This window comes from Phacochoerus africanus, chromosome 9 (assembly GCF_016906955.1).
Source record: "Phacochoerus africanus isolate WHEZ1 chromosome 9, ROS_Pafr_v1, whole genome shotgun sequence".
NCBI classification, from domain to species: domain Eukaryota; kingdom Metazoa; phylum Chordata; class Mammalia; order Artiodactyla; family Suidae; genus Phacochoerus; species Phacochoerus africanus.
This window is the reverse complement of record NC_062552.1, coordinates 92,921,932-92,943,241: the sequence shown is the minus strand read 5'-3', so window position 1 is coordinate 92,943,241 and position 21,310 is coordinate 92,921,932. Positions and strand designations below refer to the sequence as shown.

General features: G+C 38.6%; 1 protein-coding gene across 2 annotated transcripts; it reads right to left on the bottom strand.

Moving 5' to 3' along the window:
• Positions 1–3,989: 3,989 nt before the first annotated feature.
• On the bottom strand, positions 3,990–21,000 carry CCDC196 (coiled-coil domain containing 196). 2 transcript variants are annotated; one of them, XM_047796700.1, is made up of 11 exons: positions 20,971–21,000; positions 18,471–18,531; positions 18,214–18,366; positions 16,855–16,951; positions 16,121–16,171; positions 13,875–13,952; positions 13,593–13,676; positions 13,003–13,062; positions 12,539–12,680; positions 4,382–4,440; positions 3,990–4,190 (listed from the first exon to the last, which is right to left on the bottom strand). In XM_047796700.1, the coding sequence occupies exons 2-11, from the start codon at positions 18,518–18,520 to the stop codon at positions 4,071–4,073; spliced, it is 894 nt and encodes a 297-aa protein (XP_047652656.1). In that variant the 5' UTR covers positions 18,521–18,531; positions 20,971–21,000; the 3' UTR covers positions 3,990–4,070. The 2 variants fall into 2 exon arrangements, with proteins under 2 accessions (XP_047652656.1, XP_047652657.1); XM_047796701.1 differs by lacking the exon at positions 20,971–21,000 and having other exon boundaries at positions 18,471–18,659.
• Between the last annotated feature and the right edge of the window lie 310 nt (positions 21,001–21,310).

Sequence of the window (21,310 nt, the reverse complement as noted above, 5' to 3'; positions counted from 1 at the left end):
ACATATGAAGCCCTAGGGACTTTGAGTTGCTAACAGTGCAGGCTTAGCCCAACTCCGGGGCTGTTAGAAATTTGCCTTGGCATGTAACAGCTTGCAGAAGGCTATGCCTGTAAAAGGAGTCACCACTTAAAGTGGCCATAGTTCACACAAACAATACTAAAGCTGGATTTTCTGCTTAGATCCAAAAGCCTAAGACAAAATATTGCATACTGTCACTTGGGCCCTTTTATGATTACAATTCTAAACCAAAGATGAAAGTAGCAGACAGTTGTTGGCCCTATTTCATTTAGGAAAGTGTGACAAATACTACTAATCACTTTATGGTCATTGTGAAAAGACAACTTTTGGAGTGAAATGTTAGTACATATGCCCTGAATAGCTAGAATGTCAAGGTAAAATAAATGAGCCACAAAAATAGCACTACCCAAGATTATGGTTATTAAATGTATTACTGATAGGATAGAGTTTTCCTCAATTGAACTTAAAATTGAAATGCATCTCCCAAGTATAGTAAAAAATATCAGGGTTTCTATTCTCAGAGAAACATAACTGGAATATTATGAGTATGAAATTGTAATGTTTCAGTGCCACCAATACTTTCCAATCACTAATTCAGTTTCCCTAATAATTTGATTCTGAGATGGAAATGTCATAAATATAGACATATTCCAACCACAATGGAAGGTAAAGCCTTGTCTGTAATTTAAACTAATACTGAGTTTATCAGTGATTCTCTTGGGAGTTTAGTTGTCTCGAATGAGTCTCTGATATGTTGGGTAAGTTGACCAAATCAATTTGTTCCCACAAAGCTGAGATCCGTATCCTGGATTTATCAAAATGCAGATACCCATGCATAGCCAGCCAGTCTAACTGATAACTTTGCTCTGCCTTATAGGTGCAAGTCAGAGTCCAATGTGAAGTCTTAAAGACAGTAGAATAAAAGGTTATACTATTTCAGTTTTGTATTTTGATGAGGTTGAAAGATTTGGAGCATTTGAGGGAAAAGTCATAAGCCTGATGATAATGAACATGCCATGGATACTTTAGAGACGGCAGATGATTCCTTTTTTAAGAAGTTATACATATCTGCTAGCAAGTGAATTGTTTATTTCTTGTCTTGGTTCATGAAAAAAAAAAAAAAAGCCAGATCCTCATCTAAACCCATTTCAGTGGTAAAAACAAACAAAAAATGATTTTAAAACATTTGAATGGTGTTTTTTTAACTCAGCTTTAAAACTGGGCCCTGAGATTAAATGGCTTATTCAAGATAGTCAGTGGTACAGATTTTACATTCCTGATTTTTTGTTTTCATTGCTCTGTCTAATCTAACTGACTTGGAAAATGTTTCAGGACTGCTAAAGCACAGAAGGCTAAATTAAGTACAAGAGGTGGCTTTCTTGAAACAGAATGTGGATTACACACTCAGCTAACTCAGTTGGTAGAACATGATACTAATTGTCTCAGGACTGCAAAGCCTGTTATTTTTGTGGTCAAGAGAGGAAAGATATGAATTAAATTGGAATACTAACTGGCAGTAATAACACCTAGGCTCTGGTAATTAGCTTAACTGCTAATAGCTTCAGTTAACTGTGGGCCTTTGGGTACCCTTTCAGCATATCTGAAATGCAGTGTTCTCTTCTGTAAAGTGATGAGATTTATACTTATTTAAAGTCCCAACAAATGCCCTAATTCTGTGAGTTCATTTAAACTTTTCCAATCCAAAAGTACATTTTAAAAAATCCGTTATTAGGAGTCCCTTGGTGGCTCAGTGGGTTAAGGATCTGACATTTTGGCTCGGGTCACTGCTGTAGTGTGAGTTCAGTTCCAGGTCTGAGAACGTCTACATGTTGCAGATGTGGCCAAAATAAAAAAATAACAATCCGCCTTTAAAGCTACCTTTAAAAATTTAAATTGACATTGGGAGAAGGATGATTTTTAATCAGTTGGCTTACTTTACTTATTACCCACACCAAGGATTCCTACAAGTTATGAAATGTTTTGTAACAAATCAACTTTCTTTCTATTGACATGTGATAGAAAATTAATGACAGCTTAATTTAAAAAAAAGATCTGAAGATCACAGGGACTACAATATGTTCCAGTGGTATCATACTGACTCAGGACAGGGTGTGAAAAGACCTGGGATTTTGGAATTAACTTTCTGTGGGCCACATGTAATATCTGAGCCTCTACTAAATACTAGGTACTGTGTTAGGTGGCCGACATGAAAAGATGAGCAAGAATTCCTGTTGTGGCTCAGGAAATGAACCTGACCAGTATCCATGAGGATACAGGTTCAATCCCTGGCCTCGCTCAGTAGGTTAAGGATCTGGCATTGCTGTGAGCTGTGGTGTAGATCCCAGACACAGCTTGGGTCTCATGTTGCTGTGGCTGTGGTATAGGCCGGCAGCTATAGCTCGCATTCAACCCCTAGCCTGGGAAGCTCCGTGTGCCACAGATGTGGCCCTAAAACAAAACAAAACAAAACAAAACAAACAAAAAAAAGATGAGCAAGACAGTCCTGGGCCTCAAAGAGCGCACAGTTTGGTAAGGGAGATAGGTGGATAAACAAATAATTGCAATATAGTTTTTTGGTTTGGGTTTTTTCTTTTCCTTTCTTTTTTTCTTTTTTTTTGTCTGCACCCATGGCATGCAAAAGTTCCATGGCCAAGGATGGAACCCACATCACAGCATCAGCCAAAGCCTCAGCAGTGAGAACACTGGATCCTTAACCTGCTATGCTACCAGGGAACTCCACTATAGTTTTTTAAGTGCTACGATAGAGGTAAGAGAGACTAGAAGAGTGATTCTCAAACCTGGCTGCACATAAGAATTTCCTGGGGAGCTTTTGAAAAATACAGATGCTTTTGCCCTCTCCCTCTCTCAGAGATCATGATTTAAATGATCTGGAGAGGAACTTAGTGAATTGGTGTTTTCAAAAGCTCCCAAGGAGATTCTAGTACACAACCAGGATTGAGAATTACTGGGATAGCAGAATGGCACCACTGCCTTGGGAGAAATAGGCAATGGTCAAGCAGACAAGAAGAGAAGAATCTTTCAGGCAGAGGAACAACTCTGTGCAAAGGCATGGAAATAAGAGAACTCATGGGGCATCAGGGGAACTGTAAATATTTCTGTACAGCTCAATATAGATGGATGAGGGAAGGGGGTTATAGTGAAAGATGAGACTGGGCCTGTAGGTAGAAGGCAGATCATTATATGATTTGTGAAGGAGTTTGGACTTTATACTAAAGTCAAAGGGAAACTGTAGGGAAGTGACATGATCTCATTTATCTTTTAGAAAAGATAACTTTCAGTGGTGCTGTGGAAGATGGATTAGAGGGACTGGAAACAGGGAAACTAATTAAGAGGCTGTGGAAATCCAGGCAGGAAAGAGAGTGGTACTAGGACAGTAGAAGATATTCAAGGAATAGATAACTAGGAGGCAGTATCAAAGGGCAGATAGATGTGGTAGGTGAGAGAGTAAGAGGAGTCTGAGTATTATTTCCTTATTTGGTACCTCCTTTTGCTCATTTGCCAGTGGAGGATCTGCCCCAAAATTAACACTTCAGAGGTGGAGAGGAGCAGCTTCTTATGGACTTGTTAACAGCACACAATGTGGTTTGAATCTAGTCGAAAATCAAAAGCTATCAAAATAGGAGTTCCCGTCTTGGCTCAGCAGTAACAAACTTGACTAGTATCCATGAGGACTCGGGTTTGATCCCTAGCCTCCATCAGTGGGTTAAAGGATCCAGAGTTGCTTGAGCTGTGGTGTAGGCATCTCCGATTCGACCTCTAGCCTGGAAAGTTCCATATGCCTCAGGTGTGGCCCTAAAAAGACCAAAAAAAAAAACCCACAAAACTATCAAAATAATCAGAGACTGTTTACAATTCCTAAATAACTAAATTCCTGACATGCTTAAGGCCAAGAATCTAACTAGCATTTCTACCCATTTTGGGGGGGAGAGAAAATGGAAACAGTACTAAAAAAATGTTTGAGAGGTTTTAATTAACACAAATGACTGTACCTAGTCTTTAAATCTGTCCGAAGCAAATGGAGTGAAAGCCTACTAATCCTTCAGCACTTCATCTGGCATTGACCTTAGAAAAAAGAGCCTCCCTCTTCCATCGTCAAACTGACTTCCTTTAGCTCCTTGTTGTTCTGTGTAGTTCTTTGATCTCAGAATTCTCTAAGACAGGGAAAAAAAAAAAGAAAGAAAGAAAAATATGACAGCTAAAACACCAACTGTCCTGGCATTCGCTTTGCAGATCCTCTAAAAATACTAAATTATAATGTACATTAACAAATGCATTCCAAAAATCTATACCCACTGTCTATTCAACCCTTTAAAGTGATTTAAAAAATGAAAGTAGTTCTCACCACATTAGGTTCATTTTTGCCAGGAGTTGCTCTGCCTATGGTTGTAGTGCCCGTAGTACCTGATGGGAAAAATCAGGAAAATGGGAGCTTTCTTTGAGGTAAAAAAACAGCTAGTTTCATTTGGAGTTGCAAGGCTATTAGCATTCATCATATTATCATCTCATTGTATCACTGTAGGACTGACTGTGGCGTTAGTATTGATGTGGATTTTCTAATTATTGTTTTTGAAAATAACTTCATCAAACAATTTTTTAAAAATTTTTGGCGGTGCCTGTGGCATGCAGAAGTTCCTGGGCCAGGGATTGAACCCATGCCACAGCAGTGACCAGAGCCATAGCAGTGATAATGCTGGATGCTTAACCCACTGAGTCACCAGGAAACTTTGAACAATATTTTAAAAGGTGAAGTGGTCAATCTTTTTTTCTGTTGAGAGTTCATGTCCCACAGGGTGAGGGGGTTGGAATCATTTGAGGATTACATCAAGTAAAAACAATGTTATCTAAGAGCCTACAAAGTGTGCTTCCAGTACAACTTTTAAATGAAGAAGTGAGATAAGTTACATAATATGCACACCCTCTAATAACCCAGATACATATTCCACAAAAATGGCAAACTATGGACAGCAGAGAACAAGCAAGATAAAGGTGGGGGTGGGGATGAGAAAGAGGAGGCAGAGAGAAAGACAGATGCAGGCTGAGAGAGAGATGGAGAAGAGAGGCAATAAATGGGGAAAGGAGGAGAATTGCAGGGTGCTAAACAGGCTCTGTGGTGAGTCTATTTTAGATTAGAGTTGCCAGACCAAAATATAAGTCACTGTTAAATTTGTTTTTTTTTTCTAGTGTTTTTTCTTACTCAATTACATTTATAGTTGTACAACAATCATCACAACCAAATCTTACAGCATTTCCATCCCAAACCCCCAGCGCATCCCCTGACCCCCCAACCTGTCTCATTTGGAAACCATAAGTTTTTCAAAGTCTGTGAGTCAGTATCTGTTCTGCAAAGAGGTTCATTGTGTCCTTTTTTTAGATTCCACATGTAAGTGATAGCATTTGATGTTGGTGTCACACTGTCTGACTAACTTCACAGCGTGATAATTTCTAGGTCCATCCATGTTGCTGCAAATGCTGTTAATTTCCTTTTAATGGCTGAATAATATTCCACTGTGTATATGTACCACATCTTCTTTATCCATTCCTCTGCCAAAGGACATTTAGGTTGTTTCCATGTCTTGGCTATTGTAAATAGTGCTTCAACGAACATTGGAATACATGTGTCTTCGAGTCATGGTTTTCTTTGGATAGATGCCCAAGATTGGGATTGCTAGGTCAAATGGTAATTCTATTTTGAGTTTTCTGAGGAATCTCCATACGGTTTTCCACAGGGGTTGCACCAATTTACATTTCCACCAACAGTGTAATAGCATTCCCTTTTCTCCATACCCTCTCCAGCATTTATTGTTTGTAGACTTCTCGATGATGGCTGTTCTGGCTGGTGTAAGGTGGTACCTCATAGTGGCTTTGATTTGCATCTCTCTAATGATGAGTGATGTTAAACTCTTTTCATGCGTTTTTTGACCATTTGTGTGTCTTCTTTGGAGAACTGTCTGTTTAGATCTGCCCATTTTTTGATGGGGTTCTTTGTTTTTTGTTTTTTTTTGGTATTGAGCTGCAGAAGGTGTTTGTAAATTTTGGAGATTAATCCCTTGTCAGTTGCTTCATTTGCAAATATTTTCTCCCATTCTGTGGGTTGTTTTTTCGTTTTGTTTAGGGTTTCCTTTGCTGTGCAGAAACTTTGAATTTTAATTAAGTCCCATTTGTTTATTTTTGTTTTTATTGTCATTAGTGTAGAAGGTGGATCTGAGAAGATGTTGCTGTGGTTTATGTCAGAGTTTTTGGCCTATGCTTTTCTCTAAGAGTTTTATAATATCTGGTCTTATATTTAGGTCTTTAATCCATTTTGAGTTTATTTTTGTGTATGGTGTTGGGAAGTGTTTCAATTTCATTCTTTTACATGGGGCTGTCCAGTTTTCCAAGCACCACTTATTTAAGGGGCTGTCTTTTCTCCAGTGAATATTCTTACCATTTTATCATAGATTAGTTGACTGTAGGTGTGTGAGTCACTGTTAAATTGGATGTCAATAAACACCAAATAATTTTTAGTATATCCCATGCAATATTTGAGACACATTTATACTAAAAAGTTGTTTATCTGCAAACTTAACTGGCATCTTCTTTCTATTAGCTAAATATGACAACTCTATCCTAGACAAACTGCTGCTCTCCTGAATGTGTGTTGCAAAAAAGTTTAGAACCTATTGTCAGTCATTTAAATAATCATAATTTAATAAAAATACCATTTATTTTTTTCAACTTTCAAAATTTGTATTCAGGAAAGAAGACTTTTATTCTCCCCTGGACTTCTGTGGGGTTCTGTAGGAAGTGAAAGAGTGACCTAGTTTAGAAATTAACTTCATGACCTACTAATACCATGAACCTAACACTGACATTCAAAAGGTTCAAGCTGCTGCAAAGCTTTAAAAAGCCTGTATTTGAGAGCAATGCTATTTATCAAGGACCCAGATTTGAGCTAGCTGTGGGTTTCCGCCCCTGCCTTTCAGAATTTTAGCTTAACACTACTATTTTCCTTTCAGCATCACCTGCTGGAGTGTATTTCAGCTATCAGGAAGAGTACTACTGAAGTGAAGTAAAGGTTAAAGCCAGAGAGAATGATTTGCTTTCAGAATAGAGTTATAGAATAAATAAGGTCTCAAGAGTATTCATTTCCCACCGCACTGGGCTTTCATCTGAATTTATAAGTGTAGCAAAATATTCACATGCAACCTTCAGCATCTTCTCAAAAGAGCTCGAGGAAATGCTGAGTTGGGGTGGGGGTTCAGGAGTGGGGGAGGGGAGAGGAGAGAAAATCAAGGCTGTCCGAATCGTGTCTTATTCACCTGTTCTATTACTATGGAAGATAAACCTCTTCTTTAAACACCAGCAGGTGCGATGGGAAACAGCTGAATTTAAAGATTGTTTTGTGTCTGTATTCTTTAAGATAGGTGACTGCCAAGGCCAAGGACTGGGACTGCTCTCTTGACTCTATAGAAGCCTGGGAAAGGCAGCCATGTACTCTAGGTCAAATTGTAATTTTACACTGGACTGGAAGTAAATCGCTTTAAATGTGACCTGTCTCTGGAATGACCAAAAGGAAAGATTCACCTTGGGTATAAAATGTTTTTTTCTTCTATAAGACTAGGTGATGCAGTATGCTAAAAAGATGAGACTGACAATGATAATGCTGCAACCTGAGCCTCAAGGGAATTTGCAAATAGGGATTTCTTGAAGTCTAACAAAGTCAGTATTAACATAGGATTATATTTTGCCAAACCAAACAGATCACACCACTGCAATGCAGCCAACCAGCACACAGGACAATTGATGTGGGAGGAGGAATTCCTGGCTAGAAGCAGTGGGAAAACCCCTCCCTCCACTTGGAAATAACAGAAGGGCTGTACCCTGATTTGCTGGGAGGTGTGTCCAAAATTATATGCTAGCCTTTCTTTAAGACAGGTTTGTGAAATTCAATTCTTTTGAAATTAGAGGTAATGAAACATTATACAGTAACAATTAAGTACTTAAACTTCAAAAAAATCACCGCCTTGCCTGATTTTTTTAATTCCTTGTTCTAATCACTGATTTATCTGTGGTAGGGGAAAAAAAAACAGTATTAGATAGAGATTGTGGAGGAAATGGACAGTGGCTATTTTTGGAATGGAGGACACAGTAGTTCAGAGGGGAGTAATAGGTACAGATTCTGCAGCAGAATACTGAATTTAATATGGTATAATCAAGGTTGCCAGTAATAAAACTCAGCGTCATGAAACATGGCAAAAATATCAATAGTTTTTTCTTTGTTCATTTGATATATAAATGTAGCACATTTTGTGCTAAGGGGGATAGAAGACTAATGGTTCCCTGCAGTTTCCTGAATTACCGCTATTTATGGACTAGAGGCCTGGATGTGATTGGTGCCACCTACTGGGATAAATGCAGAATTACAAATCTGTCAACTCATTTTGGAACTGCTATTTCTTTTGTTACTGAACAGATTAATGTTGGATGTATGATTCTTTATTGGGAGGATTATACATTAAACAAGTAATAAGCTTGGGTTCAAATCATAGCCTTTAGAGGTGGAAAAGTCATAAGAAATCACATACTGGAACACTGTCACTTTATATTGTAGGAGGTGAGCTTTGGATATACAGGCAGAAGCCTGGCTTCTCTGAACTAGTTTCTTGTTCTATACTACCCACCCCATAAAGTTATTGTGAAGGTTACACAAAACCATATGTTTTCAACATGCTTTGTAACATGATATGGGTGTTTTAGGTAAAGAAAAACACTGAAACAAAATGACTGGCCCAGGTATCCTGAGTAAGGCCTGCAACTCACATATCTGACTCTAAATCCAGTGCTTTTCCCACTAAATTGCTATTTCCCAAAATTCAATAGTGAAATGATTTTAGGTGGCAGTTGAAACAAATTCAGAAAGTGCTGGAACACAGCCTTTAAATACTATATATCACAGTGAGAAAATTATTTCCTTTTTGATTCAAACTTGATGCCTTGATGACATCAAGGAGAAAAGTTTTAATTTGGTGCTGGTTTTCTTTAAAACTCACTGCATCTTGCTAATCTCACTTCCTAATAAAGATAAAACAGACCTTAGGCTTCACCATCTTGTGAGAATGCTAAAATTTTGTTTTCTGTATATTTATTACACTTACTTTCTATTATAGAAAACTACACTGGTTCGTTCGTTCTTTCTTTCTTTCTCACTTCCTTCCTTCCTTTCTCTCTCTTTTTCTTTTTTTCTTTCTTAATGGCTGCACCCATAGAATATGGAAGTTCCTTCGCTGGGGATTGAATTTGAGCTGCAGCTTTGACCTACACAACAGCTGCAGCAATGCCAGATCCCTTAACCCACTGTGCTGAGTCAGGGATCAAAGCTGAACTGCTGAAGCTGGATTCTTAACCCACTGTACCATAGCAGGAACTCTGGTATTTCTCTCTTTTTACAGCTGTTCCTATACGGGTTGGGCTAGGGGTTGGAATTGGAGCTGCAGGCCTATGCCACAGCCATAGCAACACTGGCTCTGAGCTCCCTCTGTGACCTGTGCCACAGCTTATGGCAACGCAAGATCCTTAACCCACTGAGCGAGGCCACTCACACGGACACTATGCTGGGTTCTCAACCCACTAAGCCACAACAGAACTCCCTGGTTTTTCACTTAAAAGAGTAATACAATTTTTTTTCTCAAGGAAGCATTTAAGAAATTAAAGTCAATATAAACAGAAAAATATTGAATAAATAGTCCAAGTGACATAGAACTTTGGAAACACTGAGCAATACCAAATTATCTCCCTATCATATCACTGTTGATAATAATATCTTAACATAATTACTTTAAAAATACTTCTATGAAGAAAATTAATATTTCTTTTCTTTTCAATAATCAAATGCCAGCTTATACATATGTTAATATAACCAAAATCTCGGACCTAGATTTCAGATTCACTTGGGCTCAAACAAACCCAAAGATTTTGTATATGTGTGTGTTAGGAAATGAAACTGGCCTATAGTCAGTGCCCGATGGATGTCCACTTAATAAAACACATGAGCAATGGGTCAGTCATTGTGGGAACTGAACATTTAGTGACCTGTCACTTAATTCTCCAAAAGCATAAGAAGAGAGAAGAGAAAAGAAAGTGTGGATCTGTGGGCCTTTCTAGTTCAGAGTTCAAAGACTAAGGGTTCTACAAGCAAGGGAAACAAAAATCTTCTGAGTTGATCACATTGAATGGAACGCTTCACTATTTACTATCTTGGCTTGATTTGAATCCGGAGCTAAAAGACTGTTGGCTCCTTACTCTATGGATCCCTCGAGATGACTTCCAGCTAATTTTAAATGAAATAAGACATGGATCTGTCACCCTCATAACCCTCCCCTCCTCTATCTTTTTAATTTGCATCTTAATGACTTTATACTGCTTATGGTTGTATTCCAGGTTCTTACTGAAGAAAACCTCAAGCTTTCTGCTTTCCAATTCTTATCAAAGCAATAGCTAAGAGAAAAACATGAATGGAACACTGGGTGAGGCATAGGTAGGTCCTATAGTCTTCTAGATTTTCTGAATTTTAAATATGGCTCAAGTCAGACCAACAGAGTGCTATGTACCTGAACCAAATCATCTTAGGGTGATCCATCACTTTAAAAAATTCAAATTAATAATTTATCAGATTGTGCCAAGGGGCAGGTAAGAAACAGCCAAGGAGGTTTAGATTCCAACTTAATTTCAGAAATATTGTTGAGGACATTAGCTTATGACACATATAATGTGTCTTATCCCCATGATAAGGACCTAGAGAAGAGAATTCTCCCTTGTCTCAGTACCAGTAAAAGCTATGTTTCTTCTGGAGTTCCCATCATGACACAGTGGAAACGAATCCAACTAGGAACCATGAGGATGTGGGTTCGATCCCTGGCCTAGCTCAGTGGGTTAAGGATCCAGTGTTGCTGTGAGCTGTGGTGTAGGTCACAGACTCGCCTTGGATCTGGCGTTGCTGTGGCTCTGGCATAGGTCGGCAGCAACAGCTCTGAATAGATCCCTAGGCTGGGAACCTGCATATGCTGAGGGTGTGGTCCTCAAAAGACAAAAAAAAAAAAAAAAAAAAAGCTATGTTTCTTCTGAGCAGTTGGTTTATTGTTATTTTGTGGAAACCATAAATCCAGGTTTCTTTTTCTGGAAAATTCAGAATCAAGTTTGAAGTCTACCTGAATCAACTATATAGTACTTCATTATACATTTTTCTGTATTTACCTGGCTTCAACTTATTTTCCCTTTGCCTTGATTTATTCATCTGTTTTTATTTTATTTTCCCACTGTACAGCAAGGGGATCAAGTTATCCTTACATGTATACATTACATTTTTTCCCCCACCCTTTGTTCTGTTGCAACATTAGTATCTAGACATAGTTCTCAATGCTACTCAGCAGGATCTCCTTGTAAATCTATCCTAAGTTGTGTCTGATAAGCCCAAGCTCCCGATGCCTCCCACTCCCTCGATTTATTCATCTGTTTATTTAAGTTTTGTGCTGTGTGTTACGTTATAAGCTAATCAAGCCTTTATGGAATAAGATTGGGAAGAAATCAGAGACATACATATTAATATTGATAAAACGTTGGCATCCAGGAATTCCCATCATAGCAGAGTGGAAACAAATCCTACTGGTATCCATGAGGATGTGGGTTCAATCCCTGGCCTCACTCAGTGGGTCAGGGATCTGGCATTGCCATGAGCTGTGATGCACGTCGCTGATGCAGCTAGGATCCTGCATGGCTGTGGCATAGGCCAGCAGCTGTAGCTCGGATTTGACCCTTAGCCTGGGAACTTTCATATGCATCTTGGGTGCGGCCCTAAAAAACAGACAAAACAAAAACAAAAACATTGGCATCCCTTAGCCATGATCTCTCATGGCACATCTCTCTTAAAAATTACAGAGTTCTGACTTAGAGATCCCTGAACATTTAAGAGCCTTTTCTTCCCGACCCTTAGAAGTCATTCCTTTATTATTATTTTTTTTATGGTAAGCTATACGATTTCCTGTAATGATGCCATAAATTCTTCAGGGTGGGGAAATGCTGAAACTCCAAGAGGAATATCTGGATTGGTAAAAATCACAACCACTGTCAGATATCTATCTCCTTGGCCTCTTTTCTGAAGTAGCAGAGTCTATGCCAGCAAGATTTGTGAGATCAAACAACTCTAATTCCTAGGAGAGGGGAGGAGGTGGGGAGTATTTTATCAGATGCCAACTACGTATCAATTGCCTATGCTAAATTTGCAACACATTACTTAGTCTTTACAAAGGAAATTTTTATTTTCTCCAGAAGAATTCTTATCTTGATGTAAGAGCTTCAGTATAATAATAATCACCATGATAATAATGATAACATTATTATAACACTATTAACATTGAACTTACTATGTGCCAGGCTTTGTGTTATCACTTTGTGTTATCACAGTAATGGGATCTCCAATGTAAAACAAAACAACCCTCAAAATGTGTACCTATGATATTCTACCTACCTTGGGACTCAGGAAGATCCAAAAATGCTTGCTTTGGCTTAAAATTCTGCTGTATATACAGTGATAACTTCAGATCATTGGCCTTCTGGTAGTTCTTCAAGGCTTCAATTCTCAGCACAATCACTTTTCCATTGAAATCATTCTATAAGAGAACATTTTTCAAAATTACTCCTATAATGTTGAAATGATCTTATCATGCTCAGTCTTTAAAAGTTGGGCAGAAAGGATTTGTGATTTTTTTTCCCCATTTCAAACAGAACAAAATCAAGATCATAAGAAAAAACTGCTATACTCAAGGTGAAGCTGGAGCTAGGTCTCTCTAGCCATCTTCCCACAAAACATTTCTTTTAGCATAACAATTGGTAATCTAGAAGCAGGGATCAGTTTTAACATTAGGAAACTAGAAGTCTTTATATTATATGAATGAAATTGTACCCTATGTTCAGTGTTGGAAGACTTAGTACCTGAATGATGTTGGGTTGTTCCTGATATCTGACCCATTCCATTTTCTTCTGCTGCTTTTCCTGGTGGAAGAAAGAGCCTCTGGTAACAAAGTAAATTGAGATCAGAAATCAGTTTTCTCAATATGCTGCAAAGACTTTATAGCAAAATTATGGTGTTACAGATTCACTAGTATATTGGTTTCAACTGCACAGTTCTCTTAATTGGCCCCACCTGTAAAACCCACTCTCCAAAACCTGAAAGCTAATGAACAGTACAATTTTCTATCAATGAGTTGGTTGCAGGAAGATTAGATACAAGCATAGTATCTCTAAATAAATGTTCAAAAACAAATGAACAAGTGTTCTGACATTGCCTAGCTACCTCAAACTTGTTTTTAATGATACAGATTTTCCCACTTTGCCTTAGTAAAACGATTTCCCAGAAACTTGCAATGTCACTCTGACTCAAATATAATATCCCAAGGGAACCAGATCTATAAAATTTTGTATCAGTTCAGGAGAACACCATAGTTTAGGCAGATTATTGCAACATTTAAGATTTCTAATCTATCAGCTCTAAAAGCCACTAATGTTCGGAAAGATCATACTACCTTCTTTATTTCCTTCACTTTCTCTGTATACAAGGTCTCCAGTTCATTCTTGGTCTTCCTAGATGTTGAGGGGGTTTTGGAAGCCTGGGATGAAAGAAGAAAACTAAAGGAATAGAGGTCCCAGGAAAGAAATGCAATGTCTCAGCAGACAGTAAATCTAATATACCCCTAAGGCCCCGATTCTACCTATTTGTTTACCCAAGGTAGCCCTGATTGTCAACAGGCTGTTTCCATCTGTGTGACATCCACTTTGAAATTCTAGGTACCATGTTGTCCACTTGCCTTTCCATCCTGCAAGTCTGCTTTGTTCTTTATCTGTAGTGCTTTGGGTTGATCGCCGAGTTCTTCTGTGTTGAACGTCTATAGAGAGACATTTTGGTAAAGCTTCAAATCAGTTGGAATTCTTAGGGGAAGTAGAAAGCCAATATGGGTCAAGGCTTTTGGTTCCTGCCAGTCAGCAACCTCTCAGGGCCTAACACGAAATGTGTACTACCAAAGGAGGTTCAGAATGAAATAAGCCCTTCCTTTTGGTCCCTTGAGTGTACCTGATAACAATAAAAACTATTAAATGACACTTTATGATATGCCAATCACTACTGTAAGCTACTTACTACATGACTCTACTCATTTCTGCTACTACATTGCAAACGTTCTCATTTAATCCTTGCAGGACTATTTTAACTAACTTTTTTTGCTAGCCATGCCTGCAACATGTGGAAATTCCTGGGCCAGGGACTGAACCCACATCACAGCAGTGATCCAAGCAGCTGCAGTGACAGCATTGGATCCTTAACCCACCATGCCACAAGAGAACTCTTTAACTTCCATTTTATAGATAAGAAAACTGAGACTTGGCAAGGTTAAGTCATTTGTTTAGGGTCAATCAAGTAGGAAAGTAGGGAGGAGAATTTGAACCAAATCTCTTGGACTATGAAGCTTGTGGGTTTTTTTTTTTTTTTTTGTCTTTTGTCTTTTGTCTTTATAGGGCTGCACCCAAGGCATATGGAGGTTCCCAGGCCAGGGGTCTAATTGGAGCTGTTGCTGCCAGCCTACGCCACAGCCACAGCAACAGCCACACCAGATCCAAGCCACGTCTGCGACCTACACCAAAGCTCACAGCAACACCAGATCCTTAACCCACTGAATAAGGTCAGGAATCAAACCCGCAACCTCATGGTTCCTGGTTGGATTCATTTCTGCTGCGCCGCGACAGGAACTCCTGAAGCTTGTGTTCTTAACCACTAGGCATGATGATCTTTTCTCCCCATTTCTCATTGTCTAAAAATATGTGTGGGAAAGTCAATCACAATCCAGATCTCCAATTGGAGGTCTGGAGAAACTGGATTTTGACAAATGAGTGGTGCTGGCATATTTCCTATCACTAGGACTCAAGAACTCAGGCACTAGAATTTCATAGAACTGATGTGTAGCTGCCACTGAGAACTAGGAGCAGATCTCAGTATAAGATGCAGAGCTTGATAGTATCCTAATTATTTGTGTAAAGGTGAGGTGGAAAAAGCAGTCAGAGATCACACTCACATCTGTTTATATCACAAGACAATCTGCTATTCTAGCCTCATAGTGTGTGAAAAAGCACTCAGAACCCAAAGATTTAGTTCACAAAGGAATTTCTACCCCTGCCTGGTTTCCTAGCAAAAGGCCATACTATTTTTATCTTAAACAATGCAGTGATTGTTGCAAAATCACAGGGGAATTAGAATTAGGTATTCATTCATTTATTTATTTAACTTTGTCTACTATGTGCCAAGCATTGAGCTACATGGTAGGGATTCCAAGAAGGACAAAGCAATCAAGATACTGGAGGAGCACGTATTCCAGAACAGGGTAGGGAGACAAGAAACAAGTAAGATAATGAAAACAATGATAAAATAAAAGTAATAATGAGCTTATATTATAAAAAGTGCTATGGAGGACATGAACAGAGTTGTATAATAGAAAGTAGGAGGAGGGGGGGTGATGCCCTGTTTTAGATGGAGTGAATAAGGAGGGCTTCCCTGACAAGGTGACATTTAAGCAGATACTGAAGGATGAGAATGAGCCAACAATAAGAAAAAGCATTACAGTCCATGGATAAAGCAGGAGCAAAAGTCTTGAGATAGAAAAGGTCTTGGCATGTGGAGGCCAGTGTGGGAGGGGCAGACTTCTATGAAAGGAAACTAGAGAGATGGGCAAGAACCAGATTATGGCTCAGATCCCACATGGCAGTGGCTGTGGCTGTGGCGTAGGCCAGCAGCTGCAGCTCTGATTAGACCCCTAGCTTGGGAACTTACACATGCCACAGATGCGGCCCTAAAAAGCAAAAAAAAAAAAAAAAAAAGCGAAAGAGTGAAATACTTTTATTGTTTTAAATAAGATCACTTTGCTGGCAAAGAATGGATTATGGATTGGAATGAGGCCTTGGTGAAAGGAGACGTGAAAAAATGAGGATGTGGAGCAGAAAAAAGAAAGTTTTTGCATTACAGCTTGTAAGACAGATACTTTCAAGAGATCCTTAGAGGCACACACACCTTGTTCCATAACATCTCCATTTCCTTCCGAAGCATCCTGTTTTTCCTTTCCTGTTGGAGGGGAAAAACCCAAACAAACAGAAATATGTTTTGATTTGTTATTAAAGTTGGAAGAAATTACGTGCAATGGGGGGATAGGGGCCAGAGGCAGGTTAAAACCACAGAAGAAGGCAGTAAATGGGCCTAGCCCCAAACCCAAGAATATGAGAGATGAGTTTGATGAAGATGATAAAAATAATAATTTATAATAATAACTTGAATTATGGCAATTGTGGTATATCAATATGACAATGAGTTCCTCACACTCGCAACATTTAGGATGTTCTGATCATAAGGCAGTTTCTCTGGGGCCGAGACCACTAATTTCTAATTTTTAAGACCCTTTAATTTACATTGTTGATTTTTAAAAATCTTACGAGACTCTCTCAGAGCAACTTCTTTTCTTTATTTTGGTATTTTCTGTTTCTTTTGAAATGTGAAGGGTTAATATGCTTGTGTTCATTAACCTTTAGATGAAAAAAAAATTTTTTTAAGTCAAAGAAATAGAATTTTTGCTAGCTAATCCATATTTTTCCCAACATTTTATCTGATTCCCTTAGGATCACCCTGGACTTTCTAGACCAAGGACATCTGAGTGTTGGAGCACCAACTGCCAGAGATGAACACTCTGTCTGACAGTAATGAAACTGAGAGTCCTGTTCTGAAGACCATCCCCTGGAGTGTCCCTGACTTACCAGATTCTGCTTCATCTCTTCTGCTTCCTTAATGAGCTTGATGACTGCAGAGTCATCATTCCCCTTCCCTGCCATGATCCGCCTCATGATCTGCAGACTAGGAAGAAAAGATCCTAAACCAGAATACTTCCTAAAGAATAATATTGATATTCTACGATCTGGCAAAAACTATTCTACCATGGGAGGAAAATGGGGGCTGAAATCACAGGAGTTATGGAAGTCCTCTGGACAGACAGGATCTCCAAAGGACAATTTCATTCCTCATTGACATTTGCCTTAGGTATGTGCTCTATAATGAATTTTGTGCTCTGTCATAGTCAAAACTTAGGTCTCCAAAAGCTAGTGAGACTCATCTCCACCCCTTCAGAAGAGTGTTTTTGGTGTATGACCCTTGGGGTAGAAAAGGGCATTTTTTTTGCCTCTGTGAGGAAAGAGGTTGAAGAACCTATTGCCTTCAGGATATATCTCAGAAATACTCCTTACGACCATCTCTGTCCACTTTACTTCTCCACATAAAAACATTTGAGTTAGTTGGGGAAACCGCATATATTCTTATGGTAGCCTCTAGAGAATGAAGCCATCAAGCAATTTCTAACAAAATCTGAATTGATATGAAGTCTATGACTGCAAGAGAGCATATTCTTTAAAGGTATTAATTAACTTATGCTTATGTCCTTTGTACTTTTTCCTCTGTAGTTATAAGCAGAGAAGTGAGACTTTGTGTTCTTTTGCCCTGAGAGGTCTGAGTTTCTGGGTTACAACAACTGGTGCTTGAACACACGTTTCTGCCTGGCTTTTGCTTTCCAAAAGTCTAGCTCCCTGAGATGCTTATGGTAAAGGTAGACACATTAAGGTGAGATTCCCAGAGATTAGAAAGGAAAAAGAGGAGAGTTGGTGGATCCTAGGAACAATAAGTGCGCTAGCATAGAGTTAAGACCGTAATTGCCTAGTACATTTAGCAAGGCTAGACCCTAATCCAGAGGACTTCGAAGCCCAGAAAAGATTACCACTCTACTGCTCGGCATGGGAAGAGCAGTCATCAGTCCTAAGGTGATTCCACAATCATGAATCTGTGTGACCATGATAGACTGAGGGTATTAAAGATTCTTAACTGTTTCTTTGGAAGAAGAGTAATAATGGTAGCCCTGTGAGATGAAATGAGTCATCTTTAATTCTACTAAAAGAAACTATAGGAGTCTTTATTACTCTGATTTTATGGTTACAATTTTTTTTTACCTACTATGGATAAATTTTTAAAGCTTTTTTTTTTTTTAAATGTAATGTAAATCACTACTAATCCTATAGATTAAAGTTCTCCTGGCTTTTTCCCTCTAGGAAATCCTAACTGGGAAGCCTTACCTTCTTTGTTTTTCCTCCAAGTTAGACATCAGCTTCTGGAATAATAGACTGTTCTTATCTTCTAGAGGTTTTAATATCTCTAGAAGTTCCTGCTTCCTTAGCTTTAAGTCCTCATTCAATTCCTTCAGGTAGGTGTCATCTATTTTAGAATTTCTGTGGGAGGAGACACCACATCTGTGTTTAGCCTGGGCTAATAATAGAGACCCTCTTTTCCCTCCTAGGTAGTTACCACTTGGCATCTTCCGTCAGAGATTAACCTTGTTTTTGAGGATAAGTAAGATCCTGGAGAGTTTGAAGCACTTGTCATCTTGAGGAAAACTTCTACTCTAAGAATAAAAACGTATCCTTGAAAATATGCACCTTCTTGTTCCATTCAGTTAAGTAATCATTTTTTTGTGCTGCTGTTCTTGAAACTCCTCTTGCATTGGACTGATTTTAGCTACAGCTTGAGGTCACAATGGCCTTAAGAACACAGAATTGAAAGGTCTTTTAAGCAACTCCAGCATCAGTGACAACTTGTTGACTGAAAATACTACTAACTATATCTGTTCAGGAGTTCCCATCATGGCACAGCGGAAATGAATCTGACTAGGAACCATGAGGTTGCAGGTTCGATCCCTGTCCTTGTTCAGTGGGTTAAGGATGCGGAGTTACAGTGAGCTGTAGTGTAGGTCACAGACACGGTTGGGATCTGGTGTTGCTGTGGCTGTGGTGTAGGCCAGCAGCTGTAGCTCCGATTAGATGCCTAGCATGGGAACCTCCATATGTCACAGGTACAGCCCTAAAAAAGCAAAAAAAAAAAAAAAAATCTGATCCATTCTTGCCTAACTTTAACCGATGCCAAAAGCTTTATTCTGAAATCTTTGATTGACTAGGATAGAGCCAAAATACATCTATGTTATGTAATTCTATTGTGTTAGAAATTGGTGGCTTGTTAAAAATAACTCCTGAAGACCATCTTCCATGGCAACTGACCTCCACAGCAAGGCCTACTATCTGTAGGGCACAGTGCTGGGTTCTGTGAGGAAAAGATAAAGACAAAGCATCCACCTCCCAGGGGTCTTAAGAAGAGAAGGGGATATCTCTCGTATACATTTTTTAAAAATGGAGGCCAGGAATTCCTGCTGTGGTGCAATCCAATGGGCAACATTTCAGCAGAGCCAGGACACAAGTTTTGATCCCCGGTTTGGCACAGTGAGTTAAAGGCCGGTGTTGCCACAGCTACGGTGTAGGTTGCAACTGCGGTTTGGATCTGATCCCTGGCTCTGGAACTCCATATGCTGTGGAGTGGCCAAAAAAAAAAAAAAAAAAGGCCAAACGGGCAAACACAAGGTGTGGATATAATATTGAATAATATATAACACACGAGGCAATTGTCATTATTTTCCTGTCTTTAAAAAAACTTGATATATCACAATGGCAAGGTAGAATTATATAGGACATGTAACAAGAGGATATAATTTGTAAAAGATCCATACTGTCAATATGTTATTTCACAGCCAGGTTCTTTCCTGAGAGTTTGTAATTCTAGACTTACCTCCAGATTCCAATTCTGCCTTCTTTTCCTTCTCTTTATTAGAATCTCATTTCTCCTAAACCCAAAGATCTCCTGTTTTCATCTAAGTCACTTAGTGATCAGAAGATAACCCAAAGAGTTATACATTTGTTTATGCCCTTTAAATACAATTTTAGGGAAGCATTTTTAATGATGTTCTCAAATAAGAATTAAGTCATATCAATTTAATTATTAACTGAGCATTTTCAGTCATTTTCTAGGGGCATTCTCCAAAATAACAAACACCCTTTGTCTTTGGGGAAACCTTAAAGGCAAAGTATTGCAGTAAAAATAATGCAAGATTTAGTTTGTCAGATCTTGGTTTGAATCTCAGCCTCCCTGTGAACAGTGAATTGACTGTGAGCAAGTTACTAAATTCTCTAAGTCTCAGTTTCCACTTTTGTAAAAATTAGAGTGGTAAATTAAGAGGTTTGTTGTGAGAATGAAATGTAATATTATGTGAGGTCCATAGCTCATGTTAGGTATTTAAATTTTAATGAATTTTTGGACAGTCTGGGTTTAAAGATTGTTTAATGTCCTAAGCAAGTGGTCAAATACAAAAAAGCTGACTCATGTGAAACTAATGAAGCTTGAGTTTCAGAGTCCTTCATTTTCATAGACTTCTTCAAAAGGCCCTGTACCTCATTCTGTATTTGTAATTTTGTACTCTTTTTTTAGAAAGAGAGAACTCCCCAAATTATATACACGTTAGAGCCCCAAAAAACCTGGGTCTGCCTCTGATAAATATCTCTCTTAAGTACCTTCTACATCAAAACCTCTCTTTAGGAAGTCCCTACAAACACTTTTTCTAAAGTGTATCTATATCGATATCTATGTATATCTATATCTATATATCACTTGTAGGTTCTGTATGAAAGCTAGCATAATATGACATTAATTTAAAATAGCCATATCAGGTAAAGCATAATGTAATTCACATTGGTTGCCCTGAAATTTCCCATGAAAAGTTTGAACTGAATGAAAGTGAGCAAACTCCACACAGTTAAAAGAAGGAACAAAATATACTAATTATTAGTAGCAGCTTTTTAGACTGCAGATGTGGCAGGTGGTAGCAAATAGAGCACAAAAATGGCATTGATCACTAAAGATGACCTCCTTAAATTTCATGTTGTGACATTTGGCTGGCAGAATTATGTTAGAATTTTAAAACATTTAAATGTGCCAGCAGCATCCCAACTCACCTTCCTTTCTGCCCTTGGTTGGGAATGTTTGAAAGTAGAACACTTGCTATTCTGATGTGCTCTTTTCTATAGCTGATCAGCACCTTTAATTTCCTAACATTCTGATGCCTGTTTCTTCAACTTGTAATATGACTTTCAAGAAGAATGTTTGTCTTTGCCTTGTAATAATGTACACAGACTTTATGAGCTTAAAACCAAAAAAAAACAACGAAAAAAACCAAAAAAGCCCCCAAGGTTTAAAGTGAGATTCTCTTGTGGGAGTTCCCTTGTGACCTAGTGGTTAGGATGTGGTGCTTTCACTGCTGTGTCCTGGGTTCAGTCCCTGGTTTGGGAACTGAGA

Excerpts from the sequence above, each read along its gene's own strand:
- CCDC196 (XM_047796701.1), bottom strand. The coding sequence starts at position 18,586 with ATGGAACAAGAAGGTGCATATTTTCAAGGATACGTTTTTATTCTTAGA. Across the intron at positions 13,677-13,874 it reads CAGACTTGCAGGATGGAAAG|GCTTCCAAAACCCCCTCAAC; the intron begins GCAAGTGGACAA and ends CTTTCATCCCAG. Across the intron at positions 13,063-13,592 it reads AAGTGAAGGAAATAAAGAAG|GAAAAGCAGCAGAAGAAAAT; the intron begins GTAGTATGATCT and ends TTCTTCCACCAG.